The sequence below is a fragment of the Oratosquilla oratoria genome, chromosome 4 (genome assembly GCF_046742065.1).
Source record: "Oratosquilla oratoria isolate Oo_2021 chromosome 4, ASM4674206v1, whole genome shotgun sequence".
NCBI lineage: Eukaryota > Metazoa > Arthropoda > Malacostraca > Stomatopoda > Squillidae > Oratosquilla > Oratosquilla oratoria.
The window spans coordinates 22786785-22814290 of record NC_134780.1 but is presented as its reverse complement, the minus strand read 5'-3'; the positions used below and the strand labels follow the sequence as shown (position 1 = coordinate 22814290).

The window sequence follows — 27506 nt, the reverse complement described above, 5'->3', positions numbered from 1 at the left end:
TAATTGAAAATGTAAAACTATTATTTTTATTTCTCTAATTTCTTCAGAATTGTTATATCTATTCCTAAAACAAGAATAAAACTGTATTCTATTCCTCAACAATAATTCTAAACATCACAATAGTGAAGAATGTATAGATTTACCTTGACAAGTCAAATTTAAGGCCACACGTGTTTAGAAGCCCACAACTAGGAAATGCTAGAAGATGGAAACTAGTATCCGCATCTAGAACATAAGTAATAAATCTCTAACTTGTTTTCTATATAATTTTACCCCGTTTGGCAATCGAGAAAATATTGCATCAAAGATTTGACAGGTTTTGGCACGCATGCTTGAACAAGGTTGCCCGCCCCCTCATCTAGATTGTCTCTCCTGACATAAAGACCTTTAACCTAGAATAACCTTTTATAGATCAGAGTCAAGGTCAGAAAGCTAGACAGGTAGTTATTATTATTATCATTATCAATGTCTAGGAAGTTTAATTATTTGAACTTTTAATTCTCCCGTGCAAGGATTGTTTGTTATTGATGTACAAATAACCACACCAAATCTATAAGGTCGTTATGCCATATGAACTTGTTATTAATTTGTCATTATCATATTATCAAATTGTTATTGTTATTGATGTGTTATCAATTTGTTACGGACTTGTTATTAACTTATCAACTTGTTATTAATGTGTTATTACCTTGTTATTAACATATTAACTTGTTATTAATGTTACTAATGTGTTACTAATTTTTTACTGACTTGTTATTAATTTGTTAACTTCTTATTAACTTATAAATGAGCAACTTGTTACTAACTTGCTATCAACTTGTTAATCATTTGTTATCAACTTTTCAGTAACTTCTTATTAGCCTGTTATTAATTTGTTATTAACTTGTTATTAACTTGTTTGAGGGGATTGCTAATTGTCTGAATTTTGGTATGTTAGTTGTTATTTCACTCAATCTTATTGTTTTGCTTCTCGTCCTGGTAGTCCAACCACTCTGGGCAAAGGTTGTGCCTTCTCCCCCTCGCAGCTAAGCGTCTATTGGTGTATGCTATCATCTCCTTTACGCAATAGAAATTCAATCACGTCTCGAATGTCACGTGATCATGGGAAATGGTCAGTGATTTTGCGAGGGAGGATTCGAATTTCAAGTAAATTATGTATTCATTTAATGATTAAATAAATAAATGAATTAATTAATAATAGATAATAAAAACAAATAAATAGATATGTAAATAAATTGTAAGGGAATGAGTAAGTAAAAATATGAATGATAAATCAAATAAATTAATGGATAGGCAAATGAATAAATATATGAATTAATATATTGTAAATAAATGAAAAATCAAGTCTGAATAAATACACAAACAAATGAATAAACTACTAAAGAACTATATTAATAAACAAATTAATAAATGAATTGTTAGATAAATAAATGAATAAATGAATATACAAATAAATCCATAAACAGGATAAAATCAAATCTAGCGGATGGAGCTGAAGCGTGGGTTTATTCGATTCGAGTTTCACGTCTGGCTTCCATTTCTCAGATCAAGGAAAACAGGACCCATTTTTTGGCAGTAAGTTTTGTGGTGTTTTTATCTTATATTGTCTACGTTATCTTACCACATCTGATCGTATCCCGTACAATACATTCTTTGTTTAATCCTTCAGTATTTCTTATATCAGATGAGGTAAGAATTGAACGTACTCAAGAACCCAGTACGCAGTGAGAAAAAAAAAAATAGATACAGGTGGTTCGTAAAAAAAGGGGTAAGAATTTTTTCCTTTTCCTTTTATCTAATGTTGCTAAAAAAAGATATGCGTAGTTACGAACGTACATACGAACAAACATCTATGGCATGCGAAAAACTGGTATGTTTTGCTAGTCGTGGTAAGGCGGCACAGCGTGCAATTGAAGTTTCAGATTCTATCGTCGTTTTTTTCCGATGTCGTCACAAGTCGATGGGCAAAAATGAACTTATAACAATGTACGCAGTAAACTCATTTGTTCTCTCTCTCTCTCTCTCTTTTTTGTGCTTTATTTAGTACTCATACGTGTGTAGGTTTATGCTCACAAATCTTGTTTATATCCTTTATTTTATGTGTATTTTACCTGTAATACACAGAAAAGGAACTACAATCATACGACCGTTTTACTAAGTGTGTGTGTGTATAATTATAGTTACTTAATTTTAGTATGTGTCTTATACAAAGTGTTGCCATAATTTCGTACCATTTATTCTATTTTGTATAATTAATTTGTGAAATAAAAAAAGATCTACAGTGGCGGACTCAAAAAAGAAAAAAAATTATTTCATTTCAGAGGTCGAGAAACTTGCCTCGGTATAGACGGTCTATGACAGAAAGCAGTAATAAATTGGAAGGATATTCAACACATCATGGAGGGTAAATCTTTAAAAATATGAGGTTAAGTATTACTTTTGCCAACTATATTTTGAAAGAAACTAAATAATGTGAGAACATACATTTCAATTTATATGTAAAATCATCGTATTCACGTTAGAAAGTATGTTAAAAAGCGTCATCTATATTTACACAATTAACCTCTCCCCCCCAAAAAGCGTCTTCTGTATTTACAAAAATTCACGTTAGGCCACTCCAAATTTTGAACATGGATCTGCCACTGCAAATTAATACATCCGTGTGGAAAGCTATGCTAAAATGTATGTTTCCACATTCACACTTGCACGTAATGGGACCTTTCGCAGTGAGCAAATTGATACCAGACACCGCCAGATTTTGTAATTCTTGCCGGAAAATAAATACTTTTTTGGACAAGTTTTATAACCTTACAGAGGTGTATCGTTGTACATTATTGTGTTTGAAATTTAAGTCAATTAATTTCATGATTGCAAACGGCATATAGCATTGTTTGAGCCTCTATTTATAATCACAGATGATATTCGTAAAACAGCCTATAATTGTATCAAGCCAAGCAATTTGTCATTTTCTATCGACTTCAATGGACGTATACTGATATATACTTTCATTTGAATGCACCAAGCAATAGGCAAATCCATGTAATGTATCGAAAATATAATTTTGCATCGAAGACTTAATTTTTTCGGTACGATAAACTTTGTCTTAAGTTATATATATTTTTTAATCTGACGTGCAGTTTGCCACGGCACACGTAAAATTAGTCATATTTGTTTGAAAATAGCTCCCAGCAGATCTAAGAGGCTATTCTTTACAAAAATGTCGTTAACTTCGTACGTCCGCCACCACTGTTGTTATTTTTTTATCTCACTGATTATCTTCATATACAGGACGTGACAGTGATATCCATTATTTTTCAACACTCTCAGATAAAATGCACAAACCGAAATCAATATCCTCTTATTTTTACTGCTCATAGTTACTTCAGTAAAAATAATTACCTATTTTTAGTTTTACCTTATAATTAAATTAACAAAGCCTTATCACACACCAGTAAGTAAAAATTATAACATTATGAGTCATGTTTTTAATTTTAAATACAATTATGCAGCAATTTATGGCGTATCTTTTTTTAAATATCGGTTTCCAAATTAGCTAAGTCACCCCTTTGCCTCGTGAAATCCGAGACAATTGAAAATTCTAGCGCTAATAGGAATCTACGAGCCTGACTGCGAAAGGTCCCGGTTACAGGCTTACAGCTAATTGTGAGTGGAGTTAGTTCATACAGTAGCTAAGGATTACAAAGGCGGAGCATGCCGACAGGAGACCTTTTGGTCCATAACTAGGTCGGATGTGAAAAAGTTATAATAATTATAAATAAATAAGTTGATAAATATATAAATAGAAATACAATAACATAAATAATATTAGATAAAATAAATAAATGCATAGGTATAGTTAAAGAATAAACAGGTAAATAGTAAATAAAAATAAATTGTCATATAACTCATAATGAATGTGAATCAAGCAAATAACAATAAACAAACAGCTTTTCTTCAATAATAAATCAGATCTGGCCACCCCAAGTGTGTTTCAAGCCTACAAGATGAGGCAACGTACCAATATACTGGTTAAACTTGACAGTCTATTCTCATCTATTACTAAAATTGACAAGAATTCCCTCAACTCAAATAAATACAATTGTTAGTTCTAATCTCTACCACCAGGGGCTCAAATTTCCTAGCTACGTTAGTCCGAGAAAGCAAGGAAATGAAGATATTTGATTTAAAAGTAGAAATTAATTTGTGTAATTTTATTCGAATTTTTCTATTTCGTGAATAGGAATTCTGCATACAAAACTATGTGACATTTTCTGGTCTTTACTAGGTCAATTAAGGATGAAATAAATAAAAATTGGGACATTAAAACCATAATAATAATAATAATAATAATGATAATGATAATAATAGTAATAACAATAATAATAGTAATGATGAAAATAGTAATAATAATAATATTAATAATAGCAATAATGATGATAATAATAATAATAATAATAATAATAATAACAATAATAATAATAATAACAATAATAACAATAATAATAATAATAATAATAATAATAATGATGATGATAATGATAATAATTATAGTAAAGATGATAATAGTAATAATAATAATTTTTGTTTGATTTGATTCTCATTGATTAATTATTAGTTATATGTCAATTTATTATTATTTATTATGTATCTGTTTGATTATCATTTAACTATACCTATGCATTTATTTATGTATTTTATTTGTTAGAGGGGGTTTACACGGTCTAACGGTTCGTCGAACGCGGTTCGACAGACACGTGTTTGAAGTGATGTGTGAACGGGGTATTTGGTTGTCGAACACGTTGGTTAAACCCCAAATACCCCGTTCACACATCACTTTAAACACGTGTCTGTCGAACCGCGTTCGACGAATCGTTAGACCGTGTAAACCCCCTCTTATTTACATTATTATAGTTTTTATTTATTCATTTATTATTATTTTGATTTTTTTCGCATCCGACCTAGATATGGACCAGAAGGTCTCCTGACAGTATGCTTCACCTTTGTAATCCTTTGTAATAATAATAATAATGATAATAATAATAATAATGATAATAATAATGATAATGATAGTAATAATAATGATAATAATAATAACAATAATAATAATGATAATAATAATAATGATAATAATAATAATGATAATAATAATAATGATAATAGTAATATAATGATAATAATAATAGTAATATAATTATAATAACAAAAACAAATGTTTGAATAATGACAATAACAATAATAATGATAACAATTAGTCAATAGTAATTATTATTATATCATTGCCGCCGTCGTCGTTCTTGTTGCTGTTGCTCCTATGATATATACTGGCATGCTTTTTCGTGTTGTCTTATTATCATCATCGCTATTGTTATTCTCACTACTGAAATTACTTGTAATATCATCTTCGTTATCAGTATTATTATATATCAAGAGATCAACTAATACTCATAAAAACGAAATTAGATTATGTAACACAAAAGTAGAAACATTTCCATGATTCTCTCTGCGACGAAAAAGTTTGAAAATATTATATAAAGAGTCAGTGTTTTTATTCTGAGCAAAAAAAGGGTAAATAAATCTGTAATCCAAAAACAGGAACAGTAATTGATTTATATCCATTACGTGCTCTCAGAGATGTGCCTTTGTTACATCTTTTTAACTCGTGTGGTATAGACAGTTTTTTTGTTTTTGTTTTTTTGTGTCAAGGCCACCAAATACGATTACGAAATATGTCAGAAAATATCATAAGAACATAGGAACAAAGGAGACTGCAAGAGACCATAAGGCCTACACTAGGCAGTTCCATGTCCATTACCAACTATCATCCCCATCCATAAAGTTATATAATATCTTAAAACAACCAATAGTTTCAGCGCTCACCACATGGTTACTTAGTCTATTTCATTCGTCAACCACTCTTTTGCCAAATTAGTTTTTGCCTATTTCCTTCTTAAACCTAAATTTGTCCAAATAAAATCCATAAACACAAATCCTGCTCTTCTTCGCCTTGCCAGAGAATGCAATTCAAGGTGCCTAAGCCTGGTTTTTTTTTTTTTTCTAAGCTCTTGTATCATTTTGGTCATTCTCCTCTGTATTGATTCTAGTGAATTAATATCCATTATATAGAACGGAGATTAAACCAGCATTGCATAATCAAGGATGGGTCTAACTATCGCCATATAGATTTTAATAATCACAATTACATTTTTGTTTGTAATTGTCTTAGTAATAAATCGTAATTCCTTGTTAGCTCTATTCCTGACGTTTATACATTGTTTCCTGGATTTAAAGCCAGGACTCACTAACACTCGCAAGTTCTTTTCACATCCCGTTTTCTCCAATATAGCGATACCTAACGATGGTAGCACACTAAGCATTTCTCGTTAGCATGCTACTTGCTTTCGCTACTGCTATTTCGTTTGAGTAAAAACTACTTCGGTTACGATTTTTTTCTCAAATTTCTTGCGTCATAGAGTGAGAAGCTGAATGGCGAACTAAGAGAAATTAAACTTAAAATACGAATGTTAGACACATTTTAAGAGGTTCTACTCAAATTAAATACTTATTCTCTTTGCCGTCAGGTTACTTTTATTCTAATGAGGGAAACAACCTCTCGTAGAACGGGATCCTGACATCAACTGAATAAAATCGCCTGACGTCAACTACAACACAATTTATTAATTGTATCATCGTAATAAAATCGTCTGGCGCTAATGAGACTACCAAATTATTTTTATTCACCCCCTTCAGTCAGAATCTGCAATAATGATAATAATAACAAAATATAATAATAATGATAATAATAATAATAATAATAATAATAATAGTAATAATAAAAACAATAACAATAATAATTATGATAATAATGCATAATAATAATAATAATAATAATAATAATAATAATAGTAATAATAAAAACAATAACAATAATAATTATGATAATAATGCATAATAATAATAATAATAATAATAATAATAATAATAATAGTAATAATCTTAATCATAATCATAATAATAATAATATGAAACTGAATCTACAACAGGACTCTGATAACAAAATCTGTCCCGCATCTTCAAAAAGGACTATTAAGTCTATCGATTCTAACTTGAGCCTTTGGCGTGGCACGCAGAAACCCCATTACACATTTAGCGATGATCTGCGCATGGCGATCTGCGTCACTGTTTGTCTGCACGTTATCTTTATACAGAATATATATATATATATATATATATATATATATATATATATATATATATATATATATATATATACACACACACACACACAGGGTGTCCCCCCCAAAATTGACATAATTTCATCACCCATAAATTTACAACAATTTCCATTCCAGCTGTTTAGAAGAGAAGATTTGCTGGTGAGCGGGCAAGGGCGTCGTTTATTGGGACGAAGTCCGAGGGGATGGCAATTCGAATTCTGCCACCGGTGAAACTCAGTATTAATATTAATTTCCACTCTACAAAATCCTCTGTGAGGGGCGCTGTCCTAGCCTTCCGATAGAGGGTACTTTATCATCATTACTATTATTAATATCATTATTACTATTATTAAGAGAGGGTGGAGTGCCGGAGGACTGGAGGAGTGCCTGTATAGTTCCGCTTTACAAGGGGAAGGGGGACAAATGTGAGTGTAGTAGTTTCAGAGGGATCAGCTTGTTGAGTGTAGTTGGGGAAGCTTATGGGAGGGTCTTGATTGAGAGGATTAGTAGAGGAACAGAGGGAGTAATTGGTGAGGAACAGTGAGGGTTTAGGACAGGTAGGGGTTGTGTAGATCAGATTTTTGTGGTAAGACAGATATGTGAGAAAGCTATAGGAAAAGGTAAGGATGTTTTTTGGGGCTTTCATGGATCTGGAAAAGGCTTACAACAGGGTAGACAGGAAGGCACTGTGGGAGGTACTGCAGATATATGGGATAGGAGGAAAGCTGTTAAGAGCAGTCAAGAGTTTTTACGAGAGTAGTGGGGGTGGAGGTAGAATGTAGATTGAGGAAAGCGAGTAAATGCCTTGGTGGATTAAAAAGTGTAATGAGAAATAGACATCTGGGAATGTATGCTAAGAGGAGGTTATATGAAGGAGTGATTGTGCCAACAGCACTGTACGGGACAGAAACATGGAACATGAGAGAGGAAGAGAAAAGGAGTTTGAATGTGTTTGAGATGAAATGTCTGAGAAGTATGATAGGGATTACTAGGCTAGATAGAGTGAGAAATGAGGAGGTGAGGAGGAGAACAGGGGTGGAAAGGGAGCTGGGAGATAGGGTTGATGAAAGAGTATTAGGATGGTTTGGACACATGGAAAGGATGAGTGAAGAAAGATTAGTAAAAGAAGTGTGGAAGGCAGAGGTGGAAGGAGTGAATATGAGGGGGCGTCCTAGGATGAGATGGATGGATGGGGTGAAAGGGGCTTTACAAAAAAGAGGAATGTCTGTGGAGGAAGGACGGGAAAGGACAGAAGATAGGGGTGAATGGAGAGGGGTTGTGTATAGATGATGCTGTGATGCATGAAGGGGGGGTAAGGAAGTATGTATGAGAAAAAAATTGACGCAGCCCGAAGGTATTTCTCCCCGTCTCCTCTTTTTCTGCATGGGGGGATGGAGAGGGGGGTGGTCGCCGAATTTATGAAACGGCCTTACTGTGGATGTGCTGTGTCTTACGACACTGCTTCTGACCCAGGGCAGTGGACAGGATGCAAGGATGACCAGTCATCCAGGAGGTGCCAAGATAAGAATGGGGGAGGAGGGTGGAGGGGAATGGAATATATAGGAAATGGACTGGGTGGGAGTGGTTTCTATGCCTTTTTCTTTTTGGCTACTCCCCGTGTAGGGGGAAAAAGCCTGTGGTATATGTATTATTATTATCGTTATCATCATCATCATTATTATTAATACTAGTGTAATTATTATCAGTATTATTAATATTATTATTATTATTTTTATCATTGTCATCATTAATATCATTACTATTATTAATATCTTATTATCATGATTGTAATTATTGCCATTATTATTATTATTATTATTATTTTATCATTGTCATTATTATTAATATTATTATTATTATTATTATTGTTGTTGTTGTTGTTATTATCATTATTATTATTATTGTTGTTGTTGTTGTTGTTGTTATTATTATTATTATCATTATTATCATTATTAAGGTGCATGGAGACGACTAATCAATATTTAAATTTTAACTGAGGAATGGGTTTCTGAAGTCGAATAAGATCACCTGCCGGTAGCTAAAATGAACTACGATAGCCTTTATCTTCTTTCACTATTATTCATATGCGTTCTAGCGATACCGCTGATCTCCATGTACGTCACGGGCCTCAGTGACGTCATTCCATACGTGCTTACGTCACTCGGATACCCACGTACGCGTCGTACCGTAGATGGGTTTGATGCTCCTGTAATTCTCATACATTCTCAGAGCTAAAGTACGCTATAGTTGTGAATACTAAAGAGTACCTGGCATTTCCACATTCCACTGGTTATGTCCTTGGTGATAAATTTGCTCTGAAGAGGTAGGGTCATAATGGAGAGATCAGCGTTCATCTTTGAAAGGAAAATGGTCCCAAGTTGGCTTTCGCAGCTGTGTTTACTTGTCCGAAGACGTAAAATCTTCTACATATTTTAGTTGTATATTGGCTACACCATAAGCATTGCCATTTACTTAATAATTTATTTTCTAGTAATGTGGGAACCGTTATTGACATGTTGGATGCCCGACTTAGTGTAATAGACTTCTCGAATGTTCATTCATCCATGCACCAAAACAATCACCAGCGTTCGGTCTTGTAATTAATCTTTGCTTTCATTACCAGTTTCTGATTATGTTCAGTACCTTAGCAAAGTCATTGCTAAAATAAAAAAGTAAAATCACAAGAAAAACGTTGGCATCATAACTAGTTGCTATTAAGGATAATTCTGAAGACTGAACGGAATGTAAATCGACTATGATTCATTAGTCATCTTTTATCTTTTCGAGAGACTAACGGTGGTATTCTCAACTTTTTCCATATATAAATCCTTGGAAGTTGTTTTTTGAAGAATACCACCGTAACAAATACAATTCTCAGTAATTATCCAAATTTGAAAACTGAAATCGAACTGACTGGTTCATGGTTCCCCAGTCCCTTTGATGGGAGCCATACCATAATGCCTTACTGACTGCCCACTGCTATTTTTGTTTTCTTCTGGCCTCTCTTCAACAGTCTTCTGACAAGCCTACCAATCACAATGGTCATTTGTCCGAAGATGTTTAGATACATATAATTCACATTAAGTATTTTGTCAGAGTTGAGGGATTTCGGTTTAATTCATTCAGCTGATGGTATGGCAATCAGGGTGAACAGACGTCTCGTATTTGAAACGTTTCCCCCGCGTCCCGTATCCACCCTTTCCCGGGATGCGTTTTGTCTCATATTTTCAAGATTTTAAATGTTTCGCATGAAAATTTGAGACTTTTTTTTCTTGACCGGTTTCGCTTGGAGCTTTGAAGCTACAAGCGAAACCGGTCAAGAATAAACTCGGAACGAGACCCGTGACTCTCTTTTTCCACCTTTTTCAACACACACACACACACATATATATATATGTATATATATAATATATATATATATATCATGAGCACCGGGCGGATCTGTCAACACAGCTTGAAACAAAATATACAATGGACACACCCCTTTAAAGCAAGTGAAAAAAAAAAATGTACAAGTCAACGAAGCAGGTCCTGGAACTGCGAGCTTATTTGTTGCGCTTCACGTATACGGTACACATTGTCCATATTATACCTCTCCAATCTATGTGTCCCGTGTTCCAGTTTTCAAAATCTGGTCACCCTGATATGGCAATGTAGTGACGTGATGCATCCTACGACCCGTCACACACTGATCAAAGAAATCTTCGGAGCTAGTCTTTCCAAGTTCCCGTAGTTGGCAAGCGTAGTTCGCAAGGGTGTCCCTGCCAGCCAGCGGTCAGCCAATCAAGAACTTTGAAAGCTCCTCACGTTCCCGCCAGCCTCCTTTAAAAGGTCGGCGTTTCGTTGAGATGGGTAGAACAGTACAGACCAGCGCACAAACATCATCTCGTCTAGTCTTCTGGCCGTCCCATCGAGCCTCGCCGTCATCATCTGCTACCGCCTCGCTGACGTTAGGCTCCACGTCCAGCTACAACCATAAGCTCCACTAAGCTGTGGCCTTAGTCCGAGCTTCACCTACATTTCTCATGTGACACTTCTAGTGTCGCACCTTGTGGCTAATTACCAAAAGAAAGAGATTAGATATTTTGTGTTGATTTTCATTTGTCCTGCTGTTGTTCCGAACTAAAACTACTAAAGCAACGCTTCCGAGGTCTTCGCTTGTCACAACTGAAAATCATTTTAGGCGAGAATAATTTTTCTAAAACTTTTTTCATAAACATAATAATAATTACAATAAAAATAATAAAAAATCTCCTTGAGTTTTACTGACTGGAAACCCGCACCTCCAAGGTAGTTGGCAACGGTCACCGAGCCTTTCCAAAATCTCTTGTTGGAAGAAACGCTGGCTCATTACCTATGTAATAGTGCGGTAAATTTAAGAGGGGAGTAACCACCGGTTGTCAGCTCTTCTTAAGTGAAAAAGTAGAGGAAATATTAAGTTACAGGTCTTGGGTCGGCACTGTTGACGGGTTTTGAACACTGGAGACAGGAATATGATTCTACCGCCAACCTCACAGGACCACTGTCAGTACTTGGTACTTGTTGATTGGTGTAACAACTCGGAAGTTTTGGTTTTGGCTGAAGGATTACTTACTGAATCTTATAAAATGTTAATTTGTGATAAATAATGTCTTATCAATCCTCTTATTGCCGAAGGTGTTTCAGATAATTTATTAAAGGATTACTATGGCAGGCAAACAAAATACAATGATAGGTCATCCTCCTTACGAATGGAAAATAATTTATTTAATTGTGTAGACTCTTTATAAATCCTGTATACTACAACCGACTTGTATTCTTATGGTATACAGTATTTTGGAATTCCCTAAATTTTCGTTCCTTTACATCCTTGCTCCCTTCTAACTACAATGTAAACATAAATCATCTAATCTTTGTTCTCATAGGAGACCCGAATGTGTTAAACTTGGCAATTAACTACTATTTGGTCCCTTTTGGAAGTAATTATACATTCGTTTGTATCTACTCTTAAGTGTCTTAGAGCTGTGATATTTATTCTAGTATTTTTAAATACTGTCATTTCGGATTCAAAGAAGGTGTATAACAACATGAACAGCGGCATATCATATGACTGTACCGTAGGTTGTTTGAAGACAAAAATGCTAGTAGATTGACGAAGTAATTTTTTACCATGCGCATATATTTCTGAATATATGCTGAGTAATAATAGAAAAGAAGTAAATGAGTATAGGTTAATTGTATTATAGCACTGTTGAATGTTAAGTTCCCCTTTATTTTGGACCATGATATGATGATTATCTTCAGAAGTGGTGAGTCATCTTAATTCGATGGTGTTATGGTGTTTCACATGGTGTTCGCCACGATAAAATCTTTAAAGATGTTGACATGCAGTGACACTTGGCATGGAATTAATTGAGATAGTCTGTGATGATTTGAGGGGTGGAGCTCTTTCTTAATTGAAGAAAGTATTGTAGTATTGGAATGATTTACTTATAGGATTTATTTTAGCTAATGCCGAACAACATTATTCAAGTTAGGGTTGGATCCTATGGTGAAGGGATGAGAGTTTTCCATCATATATGTATTTTTTAACCCTTTCTTGTAGAAGTAATACACAGTTGAATGAAATAGTTAATAGTCCAGCAGTGCTAAATGGAAAGAATATGTTTCACATACAACAAAATGGAATAATTGAGATTGGTTTAACCTTTATGGTACCATGGGGTACTCGAAAAACAATAGTCTCAGCCTAGCAGCAGCTAAAGTATGATTATGTGTCCTTCATTACTGACAGGGTTAGATAGACTAACCCAGTGACATGTGAACATGGGAATTACCTTGCATCATGTATGTTCAATCAGGGCCGTGGAAAGGAGCTTGTGTATGGTGATCGTGTAAGATGGATGTTAGAGTAAACGCCATGTGGGGATGAAACCTTTATTGAATGTACAATATTTTGCTTGATGAAGCCTTTTCAAGTACACACTTGAAAAAGCATCAAGTGAAATATACATTTAAGAGATCCATTCTCACAAGGTGTCTACTGTGACCATTCAGTTGGCAATTGCCATTTTTAAATAATTATGGACATAGGTGATAGTCATCCCCTCTCTTCTTTCTAATTCCATTAACTTCCTCCCTATATTTGGAGATGAATATTGAGGGGGCATGCACTCAATCTCTAATCTGGACTCAAGGTCTATAGTTCCTTTGGTCAGTCATAGGAAAAATGATGGAAACTGTCATCAGAGATGCTATTGAACATCATTTAGAAAGTAACTGTTTGATAAATGATAGCCAGTATGGTTTCAGATGAAAACGTTCTTGTGTGACTAACTTATTCGAATTCTACAGCACAGTTATCTCGAATTATGACAAAAGAAATAATATAGATTTAATATATCTAGACTTTGCAAAAGCTTTTGCTACCGTCCCCCACGAAAGACTACTTACTAAATTAGCCTCACACAGAATAAGTGGCAGCCTATTAAGTTGGACTTGTAATTGGTTGACTAGTATTTTCCGGCTTAAAATGCGCATTGGGTTATAATGCGCACCCATGCACTTTGTTATCTCAGTACACAGATAGCGCGCACCGACGTATAACGCGCACGCCCGATCGCATTTGTCTATAACGCAGTTTTACCTCGGTATTTATATCATGTGATCGAGGTTACATGGATAAGTATTTTTCATTGGCTAGAGCCACCGCTGGGAAATCTGTTGATTTGTCACTAAATTAAGTGTCAGTTTAAGCATCAATCAGGACACAACTAAGAAAAAGTCGGAACTACATGTACCGGTATATGACTCATGTTGTGCATTGGTCCCTTATTACTTTGTAGCTTAAATAGTTTATAGGAAATATGATATAAAAAAAGTTTATTGAAAGTAAAATATACAGAAAAAAATATCGGGATTTTTACAGAAAATGTTCATTTTATATCTTGAGGAAATAATTCGTCTTTACCATTTTTATTTAATACTGAAACAAACTACAGACTGTTTCATTTTAGCTTTGAACCTGCAATGACAGTGGTGAAATAGGACAGTCTCTCATCGAGGTGACGTTTAGTTAATATAACTCCCGAAAGAGGGTGTTGTAGTCAGGTGTTTGACACGAGTTTATGAACGGCCGCAACGGAATTTGTACCATACCTAACGTGAAGCAACAAAGCCAACATAAAAATTCAAACTAGGATGCTGTGAACATGGGCAAATATCATGAATATTGATAATGTTTTATGGTGTTTAGGCCTATTTAAACATGAAAAATAAGATTCGATAGATACAGTACCCACCTATACCAAATATTTATATACGGTAGCCCATGCTGGCGTATTCTTTCATGTCACCATGGCTGTTCTTCTTGTTCTCACGGAACGTCACGGAGAAGTGTGCCTCCCGACTTTGTGACTGCCAACATCGTCACGTTGTTGTGAAAAAAATTACACAGCCGCGGAATTTATATCGTAGGCCGTAGATAATGCGCACCACCGGATAACGCGCACCCCCCATTTTTAGTCCCTTCCAACGGAAAAAAGTCGCGCACTATACGCCGGAAAATACGGTAGTAATTTGCTTGATTCTCATTTATTATTAGTTATATGTCAATTTATTATTATTTACTATGTACCTGTTTGTTTATTATTTAACCATACCTATGCATTTATTTATGTATTTCATTTATCATTTATATTATTATAGTTTTTATTTATTCATTTATTTATTTATCATTATTATGATTTTTTCCGCATCCAACCTAGATATGGACCAAAAGGTCTCCTGTCGGCATGCTCTGCCTTTGTAATCCTTTAAATAGTTGAGGTGGATAGAGAAATATCTTGGCCCTAGACTAGAGACCAAATGCCAGACCCTCAGGGCTCAACCCCCAGAAAGGGGTGAAGAAGTTTGCAGGTAATGGGTAGTTGGGAGCTGAATTTCACTATCACCACTAGCAGTTACCTATCATTGGTCCCTCAGATGGTAAAAATGATATGAAAAAAAATCTGCCTTTGTAAATAGGGTAGTAGACAACAAGAATAGATTGCCAGTAGACATATGGTAAAAATAATATGAAAGAAATTTGTCTTTGTAAACAGGGTAGTAGACAATGAGAATAGGTTGCCAGTAGACATACTGTATGCTGAAAACATGTATGAGCTTGAGAAATATGTAGGCTGTGGCAGATCAGGGGGGGATGAGGGGGGCTGAACCTCCACCCAAATTTATTCTTTCATTACCTCATTATAGAGGTTGAAAAACCCACCCTGTGTACACCAGTAAATGTCAGAAAGTATTACAGTGGCAGAAGTATATTCAACACATCATTGATGGTAAATCTTTAAAGTGTAAGATTAAGTATTACTTTTGCCCAATATTCTGAAACAAACCTAAAGGGATTTATGTTCAAAATCATTGTATTCATGCTACAGAGTACATCTCTTTAAAAATGCCATCAATAAGCATCATATACATTTACAAAATTCAGGTTAGGCCCCATCCACCACCGCTTGAGATCCTGGATCCGCCACTGTAAGCCTATAGGATTATGATGTGTTAGGAATATTGTTAGAAAACCCAAGTGCAGTAAGCCATAACTGAATAGATACATAAATGTATGTATTTTTGTTAGTTAATGTGAAAGCTAAGTGTAGCTATGTGTTCTATATATCTATGAATGCTTAGATGGTTTGGGCATATGGAAAGACTAACAAAAAGTATGGAGAGCAGAAGTGGTAGCAAAGAACTTGAAGGAAAAATCAAGAATGAGATGGATGGACACTGGACAGGGTAGAAGGGGGTATTGAATGCAAAATGAATGTATTTTGAGCATAGAAGAGAGAGTGCAAAAGATAGGAATGTATGAAGAGTGTATGTAAATGGCTGCTTCATATATTTCTTGAGTGAATGGCAGGTGGGGGTCACCATGTGATGAAGCATTGGGGATAAACCAGCCTCAGCTGTTGAACCTTGTTATGGAGGTATTGTCTTATGCATTGCCCCTGACCTGAGCAATATGGGAGGGAACAAGAATGATTCTTCATCTACAAAGTGCTAATATAAAAGGGACAGTGAACGGGTTTTTGGATAGGTGTAGGGTGGGTGTATGTTTTGACTTGGCCACTCCCATAGTAAAGGGAAAAAGACTTTTAGTATATGTATGTTTAAGAAAATTATGATTAGATTTTTATTCATTTATTTGACTGTTGATGTGTTAAAAATATTTTGAGTTATTATATTTTTGTTTAAAAGATTAATCATCCATAGGATTTGTGATACCAAGTTTTAAAACATTGTTTTTTTTTTCCTATATGTATATGTATAGAATTCTGTGATTTATTTTGCAGACTGCTGCTAAAGAATGCTGACTCCAAGGTTTACTTTGACTCAAGATTCAGAAACTGTCACCATCAACATCAAAGCTCCATTTGCACGTGTGTCAGATGCAGAAGTCAACGTTGATGATGAGTCATTTACATTTTATGCCTCACCATATTACTTAAGGTATGTGGTTATGGAAGTGGAAAGTCAATGTGATAGATTCATTGATAGTTATTTTAAGGTATTCACATTGCATGCTGTATTATAAAAGAAAATGATCTCCTGTGCAGGACAATGAGCTTCATCATAGCTTCATTACATCACTTGTGGCCTGATCTGTAAAGAGATATCTTCCAAAGATGTGAAGTTTTAGATGCCCTTATGTGATAACACCTTTTTGTTCTTAGATTAACCTTACCTGGGAAACTTGTAGACAGTGAGCAGGAAAAGCACAAGGCACACTATGATGCAGACTCTGGAGTGTTTGTCATTACTTGCCAAAAGCAAACTCCAGGGGAGAACTTCCAGGGTTTGGACATGCTTACTTCCCTTCTTACTCCTCCTGGAACGAGTGGAGTCAACAAACCCTTGATTGAGGTTATCGGAGGAGGTATGGGTTTTTTTCTTTGCCTTGCATGTTGCACCTGATTTGTGGACATGTGTATGTACCAAAGGCCTTTCTCCCCATATAAGGGAGGTGGTTAAGTCACAGCATACATCCAGAACTCTTCCAGTACTCCTTTATTGCACCACTACATAGTCCATAAACACTCTCTTGACTCATGTATACACCTTATTTTTCTTCATAAGCACCATGTTTGCTATTATCATTTCCTCTTCGGTATACATCTCTAACATCTGTACTATAGTTCCTTCTTGCCTTCCCATACCTCCTTAGTGCTTAGTCTATTGGTACATCTGATTTAGCAATAAGATCCCCTATCACTACTATATTTACAGTTCTCTCAAAAAACTGTACACACTCGTTTAAATAAATCCAAAACGCTTCATTTTCAACAGAACCAAGACCATATGCACTCACAAAACCCCATATCTCCCATTCCAGTTGCACCTTCATCCACATTATCTTTGGTGGTAATTCTGTCCATTCCACCATACTCTTATGTGTCTTATTAATTTCCAGCAATGCCCCTTCCCTCCCTCATCCCCTTTGGAACTCCTAACACCCCAGCCATCATGCTCCCAGACTCCAACTTTCGTTTTCAGTTTTGTTTCACTTAATGCTAACACAGCCATCTTTCTTTTCACAAACACATTACCAATCTTCTCCCACTTATTCTCACCCAGACAACATCCACACATATATAATGACCCAATTACTAGGGTCTGGTTGGAGTCCTTCCAGACCCTCGTATGTATTGACTTTTTGTAAGAGAAAAATATATAGAGGGGGACTCCTAGTCTACTCAATCCCATTTAGTCACCTTCAGCATGTATAGGAACATGGTGATGGCATTCTTCTTTCCCCAACAACTGTTACAGCAAGTTGTGTAATGTTAAGAATTAAAGTAAGATGAGATGTACAAGGGAAGAGAATGGCAGTGCCTTGGAAGTAAGTCTTAAAGAAGAGAGGCTGGAGGAAGTGGATAACTATTGGTATTTGGGGTCACATTTGGCAGAAAAGGGAAGAGTGGAGGTTGAGGTAATTTGCAGACTGGGAGAAACAAGTAGATGCCTTTGGGGAATAAAGATGAAAAAGTATTAGGATGGCTTGGACACATAGAATGAGTGAAGAAAGATAAGTAAAAGAGGTGTGGAAGGCAGAGGTGGGTGAACTTGAGGGGACTATCAAGGATGAGATGGATGGATGGAGTGAAAAGGGCATTGAGCAAGCGGGGAATGTCTGTTGAGCAAGGAAGGGAGATGACAGGAGGTAGGAATGAGTAGAGAATGGCTGTGTATAGATGATACTGTGATGCAAGGAAGGGGGAGACGGGGGATGAGGGGTAGAGAGTGGTTATGTGTAAATAATATTTTGATGCATCCTGAAGGGATTTCACTCCATCTTTTTTTCTGCATGAAGTGAAGTGGCCTAGCTGTGAGTGTGCTGTGTTGCTGCTGCATTGCTTCAGACCCAGGGCAGTGGGCGGGATACAGGGATGACCCTTCATCCATGAGGAGCTAAGCTGAGAGAGTGGAAAGGGTGCTGAATGGGAGTGGATGTGTGACTTTTGACTTGGCTACCTTCCTTGTAAATGGGAAAAAAGCCCTTGATATAAAGATAGAAGATTTAAAGTAGGTTGCTGTTTTGGACATTAGTTGAAATTATAAAATGAGTTTTGTAATAATAATATTTAATATAGGTTGTTGTTTTGAACATTATTTTACCAACACTTCTGTCCCTATGGACATTCTTGTGTTGCCATGGAATGTCGTGTTATATTTCACATGTTGACTTATGTGAAGGCCCAGCATTGCACCTTATTGGTGCTTGATTTGATACTTTGACAGTCTTGTTCGAGCAATATATTTGATCACAATCTGAAACTAATTTGATAATTAATTTTTTTTCAAGATGACCAAGGAGAAGCCCTTCTTGGAGATGAGAGTGATGATATGGAAGATTGGTACTATGAACAGCATCTACCTGAGGAAAATACAGTGATTTTGTCGGGGCAAAAGTATGGATTTGCCGGAACACACTCAGGAGTTTTTTCCAGTCTAAGAGTGAGTTGTAATGTATTTTGTTTGGCTTAACCTTGTATGAAATAGAAATTAAAAAAGAAATAGATATTTATATAATATATATTTGTGTGTGTACATATATATATATATATATATATATATATATATATATATATATATATATATATATATATATATAATATATAATATATATATACACATTCATACATACATACAAATACCAAAGGCTTTTTCCCCCTACACGGTGGGTAGCCAAAAAGAAAAAGGCATAGAAACCACTCCCACCCATTCCATTTCCAATATATTCCACTCCCCTCCACCCTCCTCCCTCCCTCTCATCTTGGCACCTCCTGGATGATGGGTCATCCCTGCATCCTGTCCATTGCCCTGGGTCCGAAGCAGTGTCGCAAGATACAGCACCTCCACAGCAAGGCCGCTTCATAAATTTGGCGACCCCCCCCCCTCACCGTGTCCCCATGCAGAAAAGGAGAAGACAGGGAGAAATCCCTTCAAATTTTTTCTCGTGCATACTTCCTCACCCCCCATCCCCACCCACTCTCCCTCATGCATCACAGCATCATCTATATGCAACCCCTCTCCATTCACCCCTATCTTCTGTCCTCTCCTGTCCTTCCTCCACTGACATTCTTCTCTTTTGTATATATATATACATATATATATATATATATATATATATATATATAAATATATATATACACATATACATATATATATACACATATACATATATATATATACATACATACACCACCCAACTTACAAATAAGATATGTTCCAAATGGCTGTATATAGTGAATTGCATGTAAATTGTTTTCGATATAATTTTAAGGGTACTGTTATGCCTACATGATTATTATATACATATACATACATATACCAAAGGCTTTTTCCCCCTTACCCAGGGGGTAGCCAAAAAAAAAAAGGCATAGAAACCACTCCTACCCATTCAATTCTCTACATATCCTATACCCGTCCACCCTCCTCCCTCCCTCTTATTTCGGCACCTTCTGGATGACGGGTCATCCCTGCATCCTGTCCACTGCCCTGGGTCAGAAGAAGTGTCGCATGACACAGCACATCCACAGCAAGGCCGCTTCATAAATTCGGCAAATTTTTTCTCGTACATACTTCCTCACCCCACATCCACCACCCATGCCCCCTCATGCATCACAGCATCATCCATACACAACCTTTCTCCATTCACCCCTATCTTCTGCCCTTTCCCATCCTTCCTCAACAGACATTCCTCTCTTTTGTAATGCCCCTTTCACCCCATCCATCCATCTCATCCTAGGATGCCCCCTCATATTCACTCCTTCCACCTCTGCCTTCCACGCCTCTTTTACTAATCTTTCTTCACTCATTCTTTCCATGTGTCCAAACCATCCTAATACTCTTTCATCAACTCTATCTCCCAGCTCCCTTTCCACCCCTGTTCACTTCCTCACCTCCTCATTTTTCACTCTATCTAGCCTAGTAACCCCTATCATACTTCTCAGACATTTCATCTCAAACATATTCAAACTCCTTCTCTCTTCCTCTCTTATGTTCCATGTTTCTGCCCAGTACAGTGCTGTTGGCACAATCACTCCTTCATATAACCTCTTAGCATCCATTCCCAGATGTCTATTTTTTATTACACTTTTTAATCCACCAAGGCATTTACTCGCTTCTCTCAATCTACATTTTACCTCCTTTCCTGCCACATTTGCACTCAAGTATCTAAAACTATCCACTTCCTCCAGTCTCTCACCCTTAATGCTCACTTCCAGCCTGCTGTCAATCTCTCCCCTTGTACATCTCATCACCTTACTTTTGCCCGCATTTATCTTCAGCCTCCTTCTTTCACACACCTTCTCAAACTCTGTCTTACAACAATCTGATCTACACAATCCCTACCTGTCCTAAAACCCCACCGTATCCTCACCAATTACTCCCTCTGTTCCTCTCCTAATCCTCTCAATCAAGACCATCCCATAAGCCTTTCCAACTACACTCAACAAGCTGATCCCTCTGAAACTACTACACTCACACTTGTCCCCCTTTCCCTTGTAAAGTGGAACTATACAGGGACTCCTCCAGTCCTCCAGCACTCTACCCTCCCTTAAACAAACATTAAATAACCTCACCAGCCAGTCCACCATAACTGTACCTCCTTCAGACATTCTGCATGGCATCCATCCAACCCAGGTGCCTTACCTGCTCTCATCATCCACACACATTAAAAGACCCAAACCTTAGGGTACTGGTTGGAAAACTCCCAGACCCTCTTATGCCATTACTTTTTTTAGGGATGTCCCCTTTGGGGCTACAGGTAGCTGGACTCCTAATCCCATCCCCCATCCCGTTTTTTGTCACCTCTTACAACTTGAGTGGAAAGACTTGGTGGTAGCATTCTCTTTCCCCACCACAGGGTAGGCGAAAAAAGGAAATGGATATTCAGAGAAATGGTACAGGACAGTAACAAGGGTTGGGGGACAGCATAACGGAGGGGCAGTCATAGTATAAAAGTGTCATTTCTCTATGAACAGTTTTTTCCTCTGTCACAGACAAAATGATGTGTAGCTCTGGTCCATAGGGGCACCCCATATAGACCCTAAAATATCAACTGCATGCTACTTTGCCACAATAACATGCAGCCAATAGCCCAGACTACCTTCCTTGTAAGGGGGGAATTTATCTTGAAACAATACTAATGAAATATAAAACCCTAATAAATTGTAATAACAGTAGTATTTTGGAACACAACAGTGAATGCCTTACTGCTTCACAAGTACAAAGAATTTGTGGCTCTCTCAGTTCATATCTCTGAATGTTCATAACATGAATGTTCCTAACATGAATGTTCATAAGGAGGATGGTGTTTGTACTTCAAGTACCTAGTATGTATATTTAAGTGGACATTGTTAAGGTTGCCACAGTGTTTTGGGGTGCTTACTAAACAAATTTCCAATACAGAGCGAACTTATAGAAGTTGTTGATGTGAAGGATCCTGATAGTAAGAGTGTTAGTGTACGCAGAGCTGAACGTAATTTAAAAGAATTGGAAGCCTTTAATGAAGACCACTACCTGGCAGACTACTTTGATAAAGATGGCCTTGAACCATACTTAAGCTTTACTCCAGCATTTACCAAACTTCAGCCTGGGGAAGGTACTGTAATACTTTACAGTTTTATTTTTCATTATACTCCTCATAGATATAATGATAATTTTCTTCTCCTTGTTCTTCTTGTTCTTTTTTTTTTCATGTCCATCCATTTTCACCCATGAGATCCAAACCTAGGTATAATACTCACACATTTACCTCCTATACTGCTCTATCTATGTACTAAACAATTATGGTGATATACAACCCTGATGCAACTCCAGTGCCAACCCTCACACTCGTGTAAAATCTCTTGACTGCTTTCAACAAACTTTCCCCAATCCATACACCTATAACTTGCAGCACTAAGCTTTTTTTTACTAACCCCATCATATACTTTCTTCAAGTCCATGAAAGCTTAAAAACTTCTTTACCTTTTACTGAATACTTCTTGCATACATGTTTTACCATAAAGGCTTTCTTTACGCACCCTCTTCAACTTTTAAACCCACACTGTCCACATTTACAGCCTTATCTTTCTCCTCTCTCATCACAGTCATTCTCCTACTATTTCCTGCTTCCACAATCAAAGCCTCCCTGTCCTACTCTATATATATATATTTCATGAAATGCGCTGCCCGTTTCCCTCTCACATACTTCACTTCCATTAACAATTGTCCATCTACTCCCTTTGTCCTCTCCTCTCTATCCGACTCACCTCTTCACTCTTTCACTTTTCTCCAAAACATAATTTCTAGATAAATGAATGAATAATATTGAATTCTTAAATGTTTTTAGTCATGTTGATATAAACATACTCAGCATGAACATTTGTTTTCAGTTAAATTGAATGATGAAGAGCAAGAGGCACTATTAAAGTTACCACGTAAGGAATTTCTAATGGACAAGGAAGCAAGATCTTTTGTTTACTTGAGTCTTGTGGACCTCATATACTGCTGGTGCTATAATCACCGCATTACATTAGGAGAAAATTGCTCTGAGTCTTCCTGGAATATTGCCAAACTCAGTTCAACTCTCACTTGGCTTGATGTAAGTATTTTTCATGTGTTTCTAGACAGATTGTAAATTTTGTAAATATTATAAAAAAAAAAGACATACTGTAAAATGAAAGTTCATGGGGTTAACTTTTAAGTTGCATCAAATAAGTACACCACAAAATTAGTTTGCTTGGTTCATGTGCAGTTGGTGTAATCCAATGTAGGAGCAACATATCTTTGATAGTAATAACTTTAAACCACTGAAAATATGTTACAATGGATTAAAATGGGAAAACATGTCAACAGCATAACTTTCAAGGGTGACTTTATACTTCAATTCAGCCACCCCTGCTGTAAGGGGGAAAGAGGCTTTTAGTACAGTATATGTATTTTACCATTAAATTTGGGGTGCATCTGATGCATCAGTGTTGAACAAATATAAGATTATGGTATATGCCTTCTTCCTTTAATTAAACTTGCACTGCTTATCCTAAATTACTCTCTTTTCTACCAATCTTCTCAATAAACATATGCTATACACCTTATTACACTCAACAACTTGATCCCTCTAAAACTACTACATTCATGTCTCATTTTCCTCTGTATAACAGAATTATACATGCATTCTTCCAATTCACCTGAGTATTTCCTTCCCATAGACAAACATTGAACAATCTCATCAACTATACAACTACTCCACCCTTTGTCTGACATTTCACACAACATCCAACTTTCATCACTGCTACCTATATCCCCTCTTTTGCTAGAGTCTTGTCATTTTTCTCTCCTATCACAGTCATTCTCTTAGTAGTTCCCATCACCACAATAGGATAGAATGGGATAGAATCTATGAATGTGCCAGTAAGTTGAATGGGTTAAGATTATGGACAATGGAAATGGTTTAACGAAAGTGGAATGGAGGTGGCATTCAAGTTCTCTAGTATTGTTGATAAAAGACAGCTCATTCTTTAAATATGATATTTTACTGTATTCTGACTTGGTACAAAACCATACATGATTTTCTTTTATAAGTCCAAATTTATATATATATATATATATACATGTATTTATCTTTACATAGCTGAATAGTAATTGTCGTGTTCTATCTGTAGAGTTTCACTCATGTACGTGATGTGGTGTGTTCCTGTGTGCGTCGCTCTCTCATATTTCCTCTTGTGAGAAACTGGGACCTGACCACAGCTGTCTTAAAGGACACTGCCCAGATTTTGTCACTGGGTAGGGATTCTGTGCATGAGATTGGCATAAACATAATAATGTCTTGTCTATAGTTGTGTTTGATGCGTGTTTTTTAATATATTGTATGCAGTATTTTCTTGTGTAGAAATTGAACATAATAGTATAACTTACCATACAACCAATGAGTAACGTAATGTGAAAATGCTGTTTTCAGGTCGTAACCAAGTTCTGAAGTGCCTCCTAGAGATACAGAAGATTTTTAGTGGGTCTGAAGTGTACTACCTCCTGAATCAGTTGTACATAACTGACTATTGTATTTGGATACAAAGGGTGAAGAACAATAAACTTACAGCCCTGGCAGATTCTGTAAGAAAGGTTGGTATATTTTTTTCTCCTCATGTTTTGAGCTTATGAATGTGAAATTTACATCTAAATTGGTTATAAAGGAGTTTGGAAAAAAATGAGTAATTGTGATGTGAGGAATATGATAGAAAGTTATGTATAGATACATACATATACTAAGGCTTTTTTCCTCCTTACAAGGGAGGTAGCCATGTATAGATAGATTGATGATATTTTATGTATTTTGCCTGTTAATGATGATCCAGCATAATTCTTGTCTAAACTTAACACCCATATTCCTTCTATCAAATTCATATGTATGTATGTATATATACTTTATTTTACTTTATTCTACTGCAACTGTCCCTCTGTTATGCTGAACCCCCACTCTTGATACTGTCCTGTACCACTTCTGTGGTAGGAGAGAAAGAATACTGCTACCAAGTGTAAAAGGTGACAAAAATTGGATGGGGATAGGACTAGATCTCATACTTACTTTCTGTAGCCCCAAAGGTATAAAAGGGTCTGGGAGTTTTCCAACCAGAACCCTAAGGTTTGAGTATTTGAATGTGCTTGGATGTGGTACAGATTAGAGTAAAAGGAAAGAGATAGGCAGTTTGTGAGAAGAAAGATGGATGTGTTGGCATTGAGCAAAACTAAGTTGAAAGAGAGGGGTGAGTTTGAATTTGGGAGTGTAGTTGGGAGGGTGTCAGGAGTGAAGAGAGGATGAGGGAGAAAAGGGGTGGCTATACTAGTAAGAGATAAGTATGCATGTGATGGAGGGGAAGGAAGTTTCTACAAGGTTAATGTGGCTGAAGTGCATAGAGAGTTTAGGGAGAAATGTCAATGTAGTGGTATTGGGAGATCTCAATGCTAGAGTAGAGTAGGAGACAAATAAAAAAAATGGAATGGTTGGGGAGTTTGGAGTGCCAGGAAAAATTTTGTAGCGGATAGTTGATGGTGGAGATGTGTCGAGAAAGTTGATGATAACAAACACAGTGTTTAGGAAGAAAGTCAAGCATAAGTACACTTGGGAGAGGGTGGTGGATGGAAGGGTGGTAGATAGGGCTTTAATGGACTATGTTGTGGTAACCAGGAGCTAGTTTTTCTTCAGTGTTAAGTTACATTGATCAACAGTACTCGGTGACTTCTCCTTGCAGGTAAAACTTTCCAAAAACCGTGTTGGCTTAGAGCTGGAAGAATTGGAAGCCGCTGGTCATTTAGTGTTGGAGGAGGAAGAGGAAGATGAAGACAATGAGGAGACAGCATTGCTATGCAACCACATGGATCAGCTCACCATCATTCCAAATGCTCAGGTGCAAGGACTGCAAGCAGCAGGAACCAGAAGAGTGGATAGCGTTGGGATTCAAATCAGAAATGTCTCGTCCAGAAGACGACAAGACTCAAGCAGCTCGACAGACTCAAGTAGCAGTAGCAGCAGCAACAGTAGCAGTAGCAATAGCAGTAACAGTAGCAACAGCAGTACCAGCAGCAGTAGTAGCAGTAGCAGTGATAGCAGTGATGAATCATCTGACAAGTCAAGTAATCATAGTGATGATACCTCGGACAGCTCTGAAATCGATTCAGATGATGATACTTTGTCTGGGGAGGAGAATTAGTGGCCTCATTGTAAAACTTGGTTGGGCTTCCATTAGTTACCCCTCCATAAATGTGGCTCATTTATTTCTCTTGGATGCATTGCATGGATGGAGATGTTCTTAAGATAAATAGTCTAAGATTTTCATCATTGATGTTAGTGAAATGTTATAGTTTTGGATTGTATTTATGGATATTATGGTTGTCATTGTTATTGTTATCCTCTATTATTATTTATTATTATTATTGATATTGTTATTGTGATTGTCATCATAATTGTTTTGTTTTATTTAATTTTATTTTTGTATTTATTAATTTGATTTTATTTTATTATTATTATTATTATTATTATTATTATTATTATTATTATTATTATTATTATTTTTTTTTTAATTATATGATGTAACCCACAAAGTGTGGCTAGACAAAGGATAGCAATATCCTCACCCTTTCACTTCCATCAAGAACCAATGGTAGGTATTTGCTAGTGGTGGTCCTGCAAGATGGCCATCAGAGAGCCATCTCACTACCATTTTAAAAACCTATCAATACAATTTTTTTTATTTCTATATTTTTTATTCAACTCATTCCAGAAAATTTTATGCTCTTTGAAATTCTTAGATTAACAAAACTTATGAAGATTTGTTTGTGTTTCCATAATTTTTTCCCTTGTCACCTTCTTAATTTTGTTTTATTTTGTTTTTTGTGCTTTCAGAGCAACATAATCTACATTTTCTCATGTTCTTCTAGTGCATTTTCTTCTACAAGTGTCTTGTCCTCTATTTTTCCTCATCTTGTCCCAGTATCTTCACCTCATTCATGTTCATCTCTGTTGTGTTTCAGCATTCAATACCCCTCTTGTGCCATTTGTTATGCTTTTTCTTCTTCATGTAAACTTTGAATAGGACACATTTTATCACCAACCTGTCCTAATTTTCTCTACATGACTGAGCTGTCAAATTAATACCCATCTTATTGTTTCTATACTCATCCCTGGACATTTTTTATCTACATATTTAGAACTGTTTATTTTTTATTATTGTGCTATAATTAGATTTTGTTATTGTCATTATAAATCTCTTC

General features: G+C 36.0%; 1 protein-coding gene across 3 annotated transcripts; it reads left to right on the top strand.

Moving 5' to 3' along the window:
• Positions 1-12066: 12066 nt before the first annotated feature.
• On the top strand, positions 12067-26719 carry LOC143024663 (protein SHQ1 homolog). 3 transcript variants are annotated; one of them, XM_076183633.1, is made up of 10 exons: positions 12105-12172; positions 14960-15110; positions 16544-16700; positions 16925-17127; positions 19054-19205; positions 22164-22356; positions 23132-23340; positions 24401-24524; positions 24700-24860; positions 25988-26719. In XM_076183633.1, exons 3-10 carry the CDS (start codon positions 16558-16560, stop codon positions 26444-26446), a joined length of 1644 nt encoding a protein of 547 aa, XP_076039748.1. In that variant the 5' UTR covers positions 12105-12172; positions 14960-15110; positions 16544-16557; the 3' UTR covers positions 26447-26719. The 3 variants fall into 3 exon arrangements, with proteins under 3 accessions (XP_076039747.1, XP_076039748.1, XP_076039749.1); XM_076183632.1 differs by lacking the exon at positions 14960-15110 and having other exon boundaries at positions 12067-12172; XM_076183634.1 differs by lacking the exons at positions 12105-12172; positions 14960-15110 and adding an exon at positions 12258-12310.
• The last annotated feature ends 787 nt before the right edge of the window (positions 26720-27506 follow it).